Source organism: Carcharodon carcharias, chromosome 11, assembly GCF_017639515.1.
Source record: "Carcharodon carcharias isolate sCarCar2 chromosome 11, sCarCar2.pri, whole genome shotgun sequence".
Classification (NCBI taxonomy): domain Eukaryota; kingdom Metazoa; phylum Chordata; class Chondrichthyes; order Lamniformes; family Lamnidae; genus Carcharodon; species Carcharodon carcharias.
In genome coordinates this window covers 35,971,839-35,987,668 of record NC_054477.1, presented here as the reverse complement: position 1 = coordinate 35,987,668, position 15,830 = coordinate 35,971,839, and the positions used below count along the sequence as shown (strand labels likewise).

At 42.0% G+C, this 15,830-nt stretch overlaps 1 protein-coding gene across 1 annotated transcript in view; it reads left to right on the top strand.

Moving 5' to 3' along the window:
* The window catches only part of LOC121284011 (FRAS1-related extracellular matrix protein 2-like), a 277,796-nt gene that overhangs the window by 223,295 nt on the left and 38,671 nt on the right, over window positions 1-15,830 (top strand). Inside the window, exons 12-16 of the mRNA XM_041198924.1 lie at window positions 3,365-3,495; window positions 4,934-5,092; window positions 9,372-9,675; window positions 10,529-10,660; window positions 11,130-11,461. Of these exons, the coding sequence (XP_041054858.1) occupies window positions 3,365-3,495; window positions 4,934-5,092; window positions 9,372-9,675; window positions 10,529-10,660; window positions 11,130-11,461 (1,058 nt within the window). The remainder of the gene's footprint in view (window positions 1-3,364; window positions 3,496-4,933; window positions 5,093-9,371; window positions 9,676-10,528; window positions 10,661-11,129; window positions 11,462-15,830) is intronic.

Sequence of the window (15,830 nt, the reverse complement as noted above, 5' to 3'; positions counted from 1 at the left end):
TTACAAATGTCATCCAATATATATGCAGCGTGGGTCATTAATATTAAGAGCAGCAACAATATAATGCAATGTTAATTTGTGTACACCATGTAGGTGATCCCACCGCGAATATCAAACAAACCAGAGTACAAATTTTACTTCAACAGCAGTGTACAATATTATTCGTTTGACAGGAAAATATCCCATTAGTTATTTATAACAGCGTGCAGACGATAACACTAATTTTGGTGACTGCCTCAGCCCTCATTAACATGTTCTCCACTTTGCACCATATGGACACAATGACAGTAAACTCATATTTGGGTGGAAGATTCAATGCTTGCAATCTATATAAACTGTGCAAGATCTTTTCCATTCTGTAGAAGAAGAAGAAGACTTGTTCCTGTCTGTGTGCATGATATTATGCAATATAATTTCATAGAAGGGGTGTAATTGGATTATATTTTATCAGTAACCTCACAGGGTAGAAAGATCAACTTACTCCTGAACAACAAAGAGGAATGATTGAACAACTTAGATTTTCACGGTCAATAAGAAGTGTTGGGGCCCTCAGGTGTCTGTGTAACATAACTTTTAAGAGGCCAGAGGACAAAGACTTAATGGTTCACAATTGTATCTGTGTTTTCTTTATCAGCAAGTCTGAAGACTTTGCTGATTGCTGCTTCTCACTACAATATATTTTCAATATCTACAATGCGACACAACTTTATAACAATATTTCAGCCCTCAAAATCTCATAAAAGGTACCAAAATAGGGTGGGATAATAGGTAAGTAGACAAAAGGACAAGATTGAAGTCAATGGAAAGGGCTCTTGAGAATCATATACAGTATAAAACAGGTTATTAATTCACTATGAGCCCAGTATGCACTCCTGTCCTGGCAATTTCACCCCACAAAGTCTGCTCACAGTAAACTTCCATTACCAACAAAGTAAACCGAACTCCAGCCATGATTGCACTCTCTGTTCGCAAGCTAATTATGGATGTCAAATATCATCTGACCCAACTCATCTCATCCATTCAGAATGACATACAAACATACTGATTAGGAGTAGGCCATTTGGACCTTTGAGCCTGTTCTGCATTGCCTACATTATACCAGTGACTATGGCCTAAATTTTCACCAAATCAGGATGGCAGGCAGGTCCTGATTCAGATTTTCCGACCCCATTCCTGGGCTGCCTGAATTTTGGGAGTGTCTTCAAAGAGTGCAGGCTGGTTCTTGTCAAAAGCCCAAATTCCGAACTCCTGACCTGGTTGGTTCCATTGGAGGATCAGGCATGCCCTACTGCTCTGCAATTTTCATGTAATCAGGCCAGCTTTTTAAGGAGCCGTGGTTCACAGCCCCTCAAAGGAGTTGTGAACCCTAGTCTGCATGAAGGGACCTTTTAAAAAGTAAATTCAAAAGGACCTCTTCATGTCTCTTAGACCAAGTAACACCACCACACCCCCTGTCACCCCCGTCAACTCCCCGTCCACACCCCCGTCCACCCCTCATGCCCCCCCCCCCCAAGCCCATTTACCCACTATACATTATATAGAACTAATGAATGCTATAATGACACATAGGATGATTTTTAAATTAAAAAGTAATTCATTCATAACTTTCTATTATGTTGATAGGAAATGTCATTTGGCACTTTTATTGGCTTATGATAAATCATCCAGACCCTTTAAAGTATCATTAACAAAAACCTCAAACCCTTGACACCACTTAAAGTTGCATAAATAAACATTGTGAAATTGACAGCAGAGATCTGAGAGCCTGAGCTGTCAATCAAACAATGTTTTCTCTGGGGTATAGGTGTTTCAACAAACGTAATGGTTGCCTGGGGCCTTAGCCAAGCCTCATTATGTATGCATCTTGTATAGACCATTAACTCTTTATAGTTCCATAGCTGCTTTGCACCAGTCACCATCCTTCATATGAAAGTCTATTTTAGCAAGTATCAGCAGCAGGCTGTTTGACCATAAGGATTATAAGCAATCCAATCCTGACTTCGCTATGCACACTTTCCAGAAAGTGTCACTGGTTAGTGATCAAGAACAGGGACTTTAGCTGATTTTTCTGCTCAGTTTTCAGTCAGTTGTGGCACAAGCTCTACTGCCCTTACTAAGATCATCAACTGAATACATAGGAATAGAATCTAGGGCCTTTCTGTGCTATATGGCTCATTTCTGTACTAACCAATGGATTTATCCAATAAACTGTCAAGAGTTTTGACTTATGGTGTTGCTACATTTTTCTCATTGCACTTTGATGCTCCATAGACAGCATTAGAGCAGGGGCGAGATTTTATGCTGCTCCACTGGTGGATTTGAAGGTGGGGGCCTGTAAAATTCAATGGGCGGCCTGCCCATACCTCCCACCCACCCTGACCTGTCTGAGGTTTTACAGAAACCAGCGGAATTATTGGCCACTTAAGGGCATCATCCTACCCTTGTGGTAGTTTACTTGCAGCAAGAGGAGGCCCACATCATGCGGGAAGCCAAGCAGCAAGCTAGTGTTGGGCTTTGGAGGTGGGGGGGATGGGAATGACCTCCTCTGTGGGTCTCCTGGGCCCATTGTAGGTACTGTCATTCAACGTCATCCCCCACCCCCCCCCACCACCACCACCACCATCACCCTTTCCATGGCCTCTTGAACATTCACTCCCTCCACCAATGACGCACAGTTGCAGCAGTGTGTACCATCTACAAGATGCACTGCAGGAATTCACCAAGGCTCCTTCGACCGCACCTTCCAAATCCACAACCATTACCATCTAGAAAGACAAGGGCAGCAGATAGGTGGGAACACCACCACCTCGAAGTTCCCCTCCAAGTTACTCACCATCCTGACTTGGAAATATATCGCCGTTCCTTCACTGTCGCTGGGTCAAAATCCTGGAACTCCCTTTCTAACAGCACTGTGGGTGTACCTATACCACATAGACTGCAGCGGTTCAAGAAGGCAGCTCACCACCACCTCTTCAAGGGCAACTAGGGATGGGCGATAAATGCTGGCCCAGCCAGCGAAGCCCGCATCCCATGAATGAATAAAAAAAAATTAATGCTGCTCCCAGCCCCAGTTGAAAGGTTTAAGTGAGACAATACCCTAAGCCCCATTTAGTAAGCTAAAGTAGAGCAGATTACAAAATTGTGCCTTAGCTTTGACAAATTTAATGTATTTTAGAATGCTGATTAAATCGGGTACTTATAAAACCTAAATCTTTCTATTGCTGCATTAAAAAATGCTAAGTAAGTACTCAGCGTTGGGAGAAAATGAGTTTTCCGTGGTTTGAATGAAACTTTGCCTCCCTTTTAAGTGGTATGTATACTGACTGTCCCTTCTTCATTAAGACTTTTTTTAAATTGCTTTCAGAAATTGAATTTAAGGAAAGCGAAACTCAGCACTTTGTGGAAGTTGAGGTGCTGTACGATGGAGTGAGAGAAATGCGAGAGGCCTTCACCGTCCACCTGAAACCTGATGAAAATATGGTGGCAGAAACTCAGGTACACACACAGGAGAAATGAATGCAACCTACTTAGCAATAGGTTTATTAAACAGACTTTAAAACATTAATAAAAGCCTCCAGTTTTGAGCGGTGCAAACTCATAGAGGGAAACACCATCTGCTACCTTAGGTTAAACCTAGTGCTGGACAAAGAAAGAGCGTTGTCGCATTAGCAAGGTGTCCTTTTAACTCTGCATTCTGTCCTTCAATCCCCTTCTTCTGTTGTCTGTGAGGAAAGTGAAGCATCTGCTTGTTCTTCTAAACAAGAGATTAGTTATTGACTTTATGTACTGTTGCACTGTACCCAGGCTTACGTTGCTGTTGTCCCAGTGACCCCCAAGGTAAGAATCCACAGTAAAAATGATCAAGACCGGTTCATTGCCACAGACAACACCATTCCTGTCCTGGATTTGTCCTGCTGGACCTCCTACAACAAGGTGCACAGCTCTATCACTGCCTGCCTGGCAATTAGCAACCTCTGGAGAAATTGCTCCTCGCAATAAGTCCTTTGTGACCGAGACAATCAATTGGCATTGTAACAGTGGACAAGGGCCTTCCTCCTGCAATTATACCTCACTTCCTTAGCATCCAAACTTTTTTCTCATACTCATCATCAGAATCCTCTTTGCCAGTGGTATTCCAAATGCTACACCCAACGTGCTAAGGGAAATGGTGCAACCATAGAATCCAAGTTCTATTTAAAACATTACAGCAATGGTAAGCTTGAAAAATGTTCTTACCTCGCTGAGTAGTAGTCAGTTTATCATTTGCTATCCAGTTCAGTGCCTTACTTTTCAGATTCAAACGTTTGAAGCATTAATCTGCTAAATAGAACACCAGTGTATATGACTAACACATGAATGCACAGACCTCAATGATGTCACTTACAGGTCATTATATTCTGATTTGAAGAGAAATACAAAATCTTTGAATCAATTCTCTGCTCCTGCATCCCTTTAGAATTGCACCCTTCATTTTATCTTGCCTTTCCTCATTCTAGCAAAATGTTTCACTTCACACTTCTCTGCATTAAATCTCATCTGTCACTTGTCCACCAACCTGCCTGTGTGTCCTTGAAGTCCATCATTAGTATATCATCTCACAGTTCACAATACTTCCCAGCTTTGTGCCATCTTTTGAAATTGTGTCCAACACACCTAAGTCCCTGAGCTAACTTTGTATCCGTGCCGTCATTGTCACTTCTATTCCATGAACTTCAACTGTGCTGACAAGTAACCCACATATTGAACCTGTTCCATATCATATCTTCTTTGAGGAGTGTTTGACTGTTTTGCACCGCTTCCAACAAATGTGCCCTACCTTGACCACAATCACAAAAAAATACACCATTTTATTTCTGTATTGTAAAACTGCCTTTGATGTTGTATTGCTTTCCTTAGCGATATACTTCTGATACTTCTTTATGTTATTTTCCAGATAAGCAAAGCAATTGTATACATTGAGGAGATGAACAGCATGGCTGATGTCACATTCCCATCAGTCCCACAAGTTGTCTCGCTGCTTATATATGACGATACATCCAGAGCAAAAGAAAACCCTAATCCCCCAGCAGGCTATCCTGTTGTCTGTGTTACAGTACGTATCATCCAGTTAACATGATGGTGTTATTGTCAGAGTGATTAACTACATAACTTTTCATAGTGGAGAATTTTCTCCCTGTCGGGCGCGCTGGGTGGGAGCGGGTGCAGGCAGGCGCGCAGCTGCCATTTTATGTGGGTGGGTCAATTAAGGCCCACCCAGCATGACGCAGACCCGGAAGCACTCGGCGCTACCTGTGCGGGTGGGGGTAGGAGGGACAGTCAGGGTCTGCACGCAAAAGAGCACAGAAATCTCCCTGAGGCACAGAGCTGCCTCGGAAATTATTTTGATTATGAAAAATTGAAGTAAAGAAAAAGAAAATTACTCAGACATGTCCCCTCATGTGACAGTGTCACATGAGCTGGGACATGTCAATGAATTTTAATAAAAATTTTTATTAAACTTATTAACCCTTCATGAAATCTCATACCACCCATGGATGACATTCCCATGTAAAATGCAAAGGCCGCCTGGGCTCTTCACCTGCCCACCAACATTAAGGCTGGACGGGCAGCCCTGTTTATGACTTTAATGAGGGGATTAATGGCCTTAACAGGCCTTTGACAGTACGGCAGGTGCACAGCCGACTCCAGTGCATGCCCACCGAACTGAAGATTGGAATGACGCACGGTGACATCTGGATGCACGCCCGACATCACGTGTCATTTTACGCATCAGCGACCAAAAGATTCAGGCCATAGTATCGTCATTGGACGATAAAGTTGCATGCTCATTATGAGACCCTGAAAACTTGGCTGGGATTTTTAAGTTAGTGTAGTTTCGGAGGTGACCGGGCAAACAATTTGGCATCACCAGCCTCCATGCCAGTTCACTAATACAATCCCGCCCTGAGCAATTTTTAGTGAGGGTGGCTTAGGGTCAGATGGACAGGCAGCCAATTATTGATAATTACAGGCTCTATAATGGCCCAAATCCCATGCCAACAGGGACGTTCAGTCAACAATGTGGGCAACCCAGGTCAGTATCGACCATGCCCAGGCCAACACTGTGGGATAAGGGTGGAAACTGAGGGTGGATGGAGGACGATGGATAATGTAAGGGTACATCCCCCCTCTGTCCCAAGCCATAATAGTTGCCAGGCCACAGCAGCAACCGCTGGCCGTCCACTGGATGGGTTGCCAGGCAGCTGCATTGATTTTAAGCAGTTAAAAAGACTTAGCTGACCTTTTCCCTCTTTATCTTCATCTACGATCGGCAGCCCCCAACTCGACCAATGGGGCTGCCAATCACTGAATTCCGAAGGGCCTCCTATTGTCAGGTGCGTGCACCTGATTGGATGATGATCCCACTTCCCGGCCTTTAATTGGCTGCAACTTTGAAAATTGCAGTGGGCGTGTGTGAAGCAGGCTGTGCAGGGTCACACCCACAATTAGCTCCATTTCCGGTTCCAGACACCTGATTGAAAATCCAGCCCCTTATGTCAAAACTTCTGCCTTTGTGTTAAATTATAATTAAGTTAATGCCACATATTGCAACACAAAGGCAACTGTGCATCTTACAAAACTCCTATTTCCCATTGAGAGCATTGGAGGAAAAGAAGCTGGGAGCATCAACCATGATATTTTGATCACAGAGTTTTTGAGAAGTCTTTGCCATTGGTATATTTTATAATGGGACCACATTATGTTCAGATGACAGGACTAGTAATCCAGAAGCCTAGACTAGCGGTGTGGCAGAATTTTACAGCCCACCGCCAGCAGGTTTGTAGGCGGGGTTCCATGTACAATTCTGCTAGTGTCCCTCCTGTTGCCTACCTGACCTGGCTGCAATCTGCAATTTTAAGTGGGGGAGTGGGGATGAGATGGTCCATGCAAGGCCTGGGGCCCACCCACCCTTAAGGGCCCTTTTTCATTCATGGGATGTGGGTGTCGCTGACTGGCCAGCATTTATTGCCCATCCCATTGTTCAGAGGGCACTTAAGAGTCAACCACATTGGTGTGGGGTCTGGTCAGGAAGATAAGAATGGTAGATTTCCTTCCCTAAAGGGCATTAGTGAACAGTGGTTTCATGGTCATTAAATTGAATTCAAATTTCACCATCTGCCATGGTGGGATTCGAACCTGGGTCCCCAGAGCATTACCCTGGGTCGCTGGAATACTAGTCAGTGACAATATCATTACGCCACCACCACCTCTTAACTTTGTGGTCACTTAAGGGCCATATCCAGTCTGGCCACAATTTTCGGGCATTGCAGGGACATTGTGAAGTTCAGCAGTTTAGCTTGCTCAGGCCTTGGGTGGGAAGGGGGCATGGTGCGCGAGGCACCTCCCTCGCGAGCCTCTTTTCCCGATTGGGAACCCCTCCCATGGTCTGCCTCCCCCTCCCAGGAGCCTCCTCCACTTTCCTTTGGAACCTGACCTCCACCTCACCCTTTGCTCCCGGCAATGCTGCTGGGACTCGAGAGCTGCTGGCCAATCAGATTGGCCCGCAGCTGTGTGAGTCAGAGTTTCCTCCTGAGGCAGGGGTGGATGTCCCACCTCCAGCCAATGAATAAATGGCTTCAGTGTAGCCGTTTGAAGCGGAGGTGTGTTCCCCTTCGCCTTTTTCGGTGTTTCAGGAGGAAACCTCACCATCCAAAAAAGTCCTTCCCATGAGTTCAAATCCCAACACAGCAGCTAGGGAATTTAAATTCTGTTAATTAAATAAATCTGGAATAAAAAGCTAGTATCAGTGATGGTGACCATGAGACCCATCTGGTTCACTGATGGCCTTTAGGGAAGGAAATCTGCTGTCCTTACCTGGTCCAGCCTACGTGTGATTTAAGAACCACAGCAATGTGATTGACTCTTAACTGCCCTCTGAAATGCAAGCCACTCAGTTATGGGCAATTAGGGATGGGTAATGAATGTCTTGCCAGCGATGCCCACATCCTATGATTAACTTTTAAATTTATCTTCGACTGCCATGCTGCTCATCAATAAGTGGAGCAGATGGCAGGATGTACAATAGCCCAAGAAATATGGACTGTGTTTGCTGAGATGTAGGGTTGAAGATTGCATTCATGGAAAACAGCAAGGCCCAAGAGAGTTTGAAAACAAAGATGAGGATTTAGACATCGTTGCATGAGGGGGACAATAATCAGTGCAGGTCAGCAAGGACTGTGCTGGTAGCAATGTGGGGCAGCATATAATTGGCAGAATTCTAGTTGAGAAAGTTTGTTTGGGCCAGTACATGTAAAGCAGGTGAGAGTTTTGGAAAAGTCAAGTTGAGGGGTGATAAAGGCATGGATGAGGGTTTCGGTGGTGGTGATGTAGGAACATAGGTGGGATATTTTATAAACATTAGTGTAACTGTTCTCTGTGACAGATTAGATATGGGCTTTGAATCTCAACTTTGAGCGGGACACTTGCATAGGTCTTAGTCTGAGTGAGAAGTATGGAATCAGCACCTCTGTTACATACAGTTTCTGTCAGAGTCAAACAATTGGCCTCAATATTATTGACGTTTTACTAGAGAATGTCCTAGCTCACCTATAATATGGTGTCCTGTAGCATACCAACAGCCATAATGTCAAGAACTGAGGTGGAGAGGTAAAGCAATGTGTCATTTGAATATGAATGGTAACTGACCTCATGTTTTCAGATAATGTCATCAAGGGCATCATGTTTTTAAGGAATGGGAGCATGTCAAGAATGAAGCTTTAGGGTATGCATTGAGCAATTGGGCAGACAGGAATCTCTGGAGTTGATGTTCTGGCTATGTTGCAACTAATTGCAGTGGAAAGCATGCGATGCACTAAAAAGTGAGAGAATGAAATTAACAACGAATCAAATGGCAATTCCCCTTAAACAATATTTGAGTTAAATAAAACTGCCCCGAAATATGTGCCTACAAGTGACTGGATTTTAAAATATATTGAACTGTGGAAATGTTATTGCAAACTAAGGGGAATGTACAACAAATTAATCTGACCAAGAACAAAAGACAATCCAGGCTGATACAGTAACAATCAAAAGGAAAGAATTGTCCAGGTCATTTTGTACAGGGACATTGTAAATGCCTTTGAGAAGAACATGCTTGCAATGTTACTGCACAATCATCACCTGTACAGAAATATTTTTCCTGTGTAATATTTAATTGCAGGGCTTTATTTGTATTTGTGTACAACTCACTAAAAATTGTTTCATTACAATTCCAAACACAAACAAACAATATTAATGTTTGCTGGTGGCTTAATTCAAAATGTTTTGCTTTTGACTGAATCTAGTTTGTATTGTCATATGGGATATTTAACTTCATTCCATTCTTTCCTTAGGCATGCAATCCGAAATATTCTGATTATGACAAGACAGGCTCAATATGCACCAGTGAGAGCATCAATGATACCCTTACTCACTACCGCTGGCTGGTGAGTGCCCCGACCGGCCCTGATGGAGTGACGAGCCCTATGAGAGAAGTAGATTCAAATACCTTCTTCACCTCATCCAAGATGATTACTCTGGACTCCATCTACTTCCAGGCTGGTTCTCGGGTGCAGTGTGCTGCCCGAGCAGTGAATTCCAACGGGGATGAAGGGCTTGAGCTAACAAGCCCCATTGTATCAATCAACATTGAGGAAGGTAACACATTAAAAATGTGTGCTTAGCTACTTTGAGGAGAACAATGCGCATTGAATGATGATTAGGTGGAAAGGAGTTACAAGTTAACCCAAATCAAGAAGGCAAGAGATGTTATGATAAACTTTAAATGAGTTTCATTTCTTGTGTGTTATTTCAAGAATATTGATTAATGCTTTCACATGGAAATTCCTTCTTGTTCTGGTTTAATGCGATCGTTAATCAGCTTACTTAAACAAAAATAATTAAATATCTACTTGTGAATCTCCATTTTTTTAAATATTAGCTGAATCTTGAAATTGCATTAATATTTTTCACACACTCGCCAACACCTGTACGATTATTTCTCTTTGAGCACATGCATGTGCTTTGACATGAATGCACACATGACATTAATTGCAGTTAAAGGCTAATAAAAGGTCATTTCTTGCATTGAGAAATTATTTCCATTACACGAACACAAGAAATAGGAGCAGGAGTAGACCAAATGACCCATCGAGCCTGCTCTGCCATTCAATATGATCATGGCTGATCTTGGGCTTCAATTCCATTTCCTTGCCTGCTCCCCATATTCCTTAATTCCCTGAGGGAAAACTTCCTATATTGCAATTATTATTTATAAATTATGTGTTTTACTTTTCCTAACATCTTATAAACAAGAAAGTTTTTAAAATGGGCTGTCCATCCCTAACTTGTGCAGTTCCTTAATGTTGTACGTATTCCTCAGTGCCCAGAATGTGCCAATAAAGAGAAATGGTATTCTTTTAGATTGACGACAAGAGAGTTCCAGTTGTCTTTAAATCTGTCATTCAGTTATGGTTACCAGCTAATGATGCTTGATTCCTTTTATTGGTAGGCCTTTGCCAGCCCAGGGTACAAGGAGCAGTCGGTGCGGAGCCGTTCTCTGCTAAGCTTCGTTACACGGGATCCGAAGATCCAGACCATCCCAACCTCATTAAAGTGGCTGTAACAATGCCTCACATCGATGGTAGGGAGTGCTACATGGAGTTGCTGCTGTGTGTTTTTCTGTTTTCCAAGTGACTTGCTTAAGTTCTGTGGAACTTAGTTCCATTGCATGTGAGATTCCACTTAATTGTTTCTTAAAATAAACAACATAACGGCCAACACTCCCCTTACCCACAGGCTGCAATCAGGAGGGAGGAGGCTAGAGATCAGGGCTGTGAGATTGAGTTGGGTGGAAATTAGGTCTTTGGGATGAGGCGAGGCGAGGGGGGGGTGTGGGGGGGGGAGGCGGGGTAGTTAATATCAAGGCCCCTGAGGCTCCCTCACACTCCTCCTAATGACAGATTGGCTGAAAAGCAGCCATTAGTGGAACCCTGCCCAGAATGGCGGTCAAAATGGGGGGAATCAAAATGAAAAATAATCAGTAAATGCTTAGTTTAAAAAAAGACTCCAGATGTCTGATTAATGTGTTCCATTCACTATTTTTGTTTCAGGTATGCTCCCTGTTATCTCCACACGCCAGCTGTCTAACTTTGAACTTACTCTTAGCCCTGATGGTACTCGGGTTGGAAACCACAAGTGCTCTAATCTGCTGGACTACAATGAAGTGAAGACTCATTATGGCTTTTTGTCAGATTCCACAAAAAACCCTGAGGTGATTGGAGAGACTGCTCCATACCAGTATAGCTCATCTTTGCGTGGACCTTCTACACTTCGCTTCTACCGAAACCTCAACCTTGAAGCTTGTCTCTGGGAGTTTGAGAGTTTCTATGACATGTCTGAGCTGCTCACAGACTGTGGTGGCACTATTGGAACCGATGGCCAGGTATGAACAGCTTCTCCTCCTTGGCAAAGTTTGTTTTTGTGTCACATATCTTTCTTAAACAAATAAAAGTTATGATGCAGATGTTTATATTTTTTAAAAAATGAAGTGGCCAAACATTATGTATTTCAATTTACACGCCTCTCCAACATTCTCCTGAAGGCGGTGGCTTATGTTAGGTATGGTCCTAGGGGCTTAGGGTGTGCTGCCGAATATAATCAACATCGATTTCTAGGCACACATGCAATTGACTCACTATCACGCCCATCAATACAGAACATATCCTGTTCAAACTATTTTCAAAATAGTTTTGTTTATGTATTAGACGTGCACATTGTCGACCCTGATATCCAATAATTATAGAATGAACACTAATCCAATGTTTTCATTTTTTGACTCACATCATTGCAGTCACTTTGCAGTTAATAGGAACATCTGTACAGACAAAGCTATCATTTAGGATCAGTTTTGATTAATTCAAATTGTTTTCATTTAACCAGAGCAAGCAGGTCTTGCCCATAGGCTGCAGTAAATCACTATTTGTGCATTTTTAGATGCCTTTTTTAATTATCACTGTATAAAACTGAAATCAAGATACCCTTTTATACCTTGTTACCCATTTGAAATGACTGAGGGAAAAAGCTTAGTTTGTTGTAGGAATGGAATAATTTGTTGATAAATACTGCCAGATCATCCCTCTTCTACACTATGTGGGTGTCTGTTTAATGCCTCATTGCTTTACTGATTCTCTTTTAGATGGTGAACAAAGCCTTGCTATGTCGGGATGAGGTTTTACTGTAACACAACACCATGCAGAAGGTTGAGCCACATGTAGACAGGCAGAGCTTGGATCCTTTTGTTTGTCAGCTCTTTGTATAACCCCACATGTCTTGAGTATGGCTGAGATCTGAGATTGTGTCTTGTTTTGAATTCTTTGCCATAAGCTGCATCCTGCCTACTCATTCTTGTAAGGATTTTACTTCTAGGTTTCATAGATATTGTGATGAATGCTCTCCTTTGAAATTTTAGTTTACCCTTGATCCCATCTTTATTTCCTTCTTATTGCCTTTCTTCCTCCTGAGCTTCCTGTTCAGAATTTCCCAGCTGAGAGGCCCTATACTCTGTCCTCTATCATGTGTAGAAGTGCCAGAACAGCTCTGGCTGACTAAACCTCTGATTTTATTATTTTTTTTGCAGTTTCCCTCCATCCTATCTCCATTGCCTGTTTCTGAGACAGCTTGGCTGTTCTATAGTGCAGCATATAGACGCACCATACCTGCACCAATGAAGCTTCATTCGGGCTATTATTTTATTTTACTCTATTGTTACCCCGCTAATATATACATGTGTTATCTTTTTAAAATAACTTTCTTAGAATTCAACAAAATGGACTCAATTCTTTCTTTATGATTTAACCTAACATTTTAGCCTGTTTTCTGATCAGTCTTACTTTAATGTTGATGTGAGTTGCTGGCAGTATTACAATATAAAGGAATCCATTGTGGTGTTAGGTGGGTGGCAGAATCTGGACATCAGGTCTACAATGGTCCCATTTCACCTGCAACAACAAAGCATTCAGCCTTTTATCTGGCATTTTCTGAAGGTCACAATCTTAGGTTATTACATACAAAAGGTTTGATTGCATTTCTAGCAGATACTTTAAGCTGAGCCAAATGAAGAGGCTTGTTGCACTACCTCTTTCCTACCTCCCTCCTCCAAAAGGAGTTGGAGATTTCACTAATCCATACTTGCAGTATCATTGCTGAAAAAAGAGACATGCTGTTGAAGCTTTTTGTCTTGCACTCATCAGAACAATTTGCAAGAATACCAAATTGTAAAGGGAACAACAATTCATGCAGCCCTGTCCCTTGCAGACAAAGGGAACATACACATATTGCATCTTTTTTTTAACTAAATAGAAGCTTACGGGACAGCTATTCCCTGGTTCATTCCCCAGGGCAATGCCTTGACTGATCAGAGTCAACCTGTCTGATTTGAATTTAAACAAAGTTTGGAAGTTAACTGTCAGTTGTTAGTTACTGGTGCATTCCCCATGATAATGACTCTACCAATCAGAGTTCATTTGCCATCCAATCAGCACTTACTTCTCATATGATATAATTTGTTGTTCCTTTTACAATTTGGTATTCTTGTGAGTTGTCCTGATGAGTGCAAGATGAAAAGCTTCGACAGCATGTGTCTTTTTTCATCAAACTCAAGTTCTGTGCTACCAAACAACTACATGCAGGATTATTAGAGGAGTATGTTGGGAGGAAGTATTGAGGAAAGGTAGAAAATACTGCAAATAAAAAGGGAGAAAATTTAATTTTGATGGTTTGGCAGTCTCTGAATATTTCAAGTGCAAGAAGTATATCAACGAAACAGTAACCTGTGTTATTTTGGTCGCCACTGACAAAGCAGCTTTTTATTTACCCAGTTGTAAGCACAGGGTCTGAGATCATTTGTTGAACTGTGGCAGCCACAGCCGTCTCACTTTTATCAGCAGCGGGAATCAAAGGGCCCCAGCCGCCCTGTTGAAGGGCTGCTTTCAGATAACTACAGCTTCTTGACATAAATGGAAATGCATTATCTCCCTGCTTTTGTTGCCGAGGTGTGAAGGGCTAGATTTTAAAACAAACCGTGCGTCTCAGTGACGCTTCCCTTTGATGTCTGCTGATGATAAGGAGGTTCTTTTGCCCGCTGTCATTTCCTACAGTTGATAAGAGAATGATCGTGCAGCTCAGAACTCTGCAAGCAAAGACGTTTTCCCTTAAGTCCGGTGTAATGGTTTGCCAACTTTTGTTTGTCTTTTACTGTGTTGTTTTATGGACTTGTTCTTGTTCTTGAACTTTAGTTAACTAATGCAACAATCAAAGTCTTTACTTTTTGGGAAAACTCCTCTAACATTCTTCTACCAACACTTGTCCAAATAAGTTCTTTTAATAGTTTCAGGGGATCTAGTAGTTTTCAATTTTTGGGGTAGAGGCCAACAGAGAGGATATGTGTAAGATATATAAAACCACCAGAAAGGCACACAAACATTGAATGTTTAGCAATTCACTTTCAATATCCCTCTGCTTGTTGCCTTTCATTTGTATCCAATCATCCCTATCCTTTTAGGAAGTGCAGATAAGAGCTCTCCGTTAATGTGTTATGGACACTTGTTAATGGTGCACCTGTTGATGATGTCTCCATCACCTGCAAACATAAGGATCCTCTCCAACAAAGTGTGTCTCGCAGCTTTACTAGGATTGATGCTGATTGCACCAGGTTTTGACATTCAGATCTGTCATAATTGGCTCTAACCCAAAAGGAAATTTGCTGGAATTCACTAGAGGTCTAGTTCACCACGTTACTCACCTGAGCAGAATCGATGAGCAGATTGGCCTCTTTCTGTGCTGCAATGACTCTATGACTCTAATATTAAAGTAACTTAATTCTGCCTGTGTCTCAACAGAAAGCAACACCCCACACCACCACCCAGCAAGTTTTCCCTACCTTCCCTCCAGCTTCTAGATAACCTGATTGAAGGGAAGCCCAGGCACAACCATCATTAAAAATTTAATTGAGTCTAATTAGCCAATAGTCATTATACTGATTCATTTCTAATATGTGAAGTGGAAAATAAATAAATTGCCATTCAGCCACACTGATAAAATCTGTTGTGAGCAAGCACTGTTCTACCTGATGTAAAAATACTAAGTGTATTGCATGATATTTGATATTTATTAAGCTATATGATGACTTTGGAATGGTGCTCTGCTAATTAGTTCACTGGGAAAATGAACTTTGATCATCGAGAAATAACTGTAATTATTACTGAAGTAGGTTGTGCTTCGTGTCTCTGTACCAAAGTGACAGTCAGCTGTGATACATTGCCAGTGTGCAGTCATTAGATAAATGGAAATTAATTGTCAAGGCACAGATTCACTACTTTAGACAGTAGTGTGCATGAAAAGTTGAATTTTAACCTAACTGTCATTTGATTCAACTTGTTGCTTTGCTTCTTATTTCCTATAACTCATGGTTAAAGCTCAAAGTTAGACTGAGTCACTGTTCATGACCGGTAATTTGGATCCCTGGATAGTACTGATACTTGTGGTGACAGTGAATGCTTGTTTTCTAAAGCTTGAGTACGTACTGTTTGTAAAGTGTGGTCTTTATCCTTGTCAGATGCTTGTTGCCTGAAGGATATTCAGAAACTGGGACCATGTCTCAAAGCTAATCAATAATCCTGTCTGTAAAGCTCTTATTAAACATTAAGAATTTATGCCTGCAGATCCTAAATTCTACCTTTTATTCTTTTGTGACAATGCAACATCTCTTGATTACAGTTGCCCAGTTTCACTTTAACTAATATGAAATAACCTGG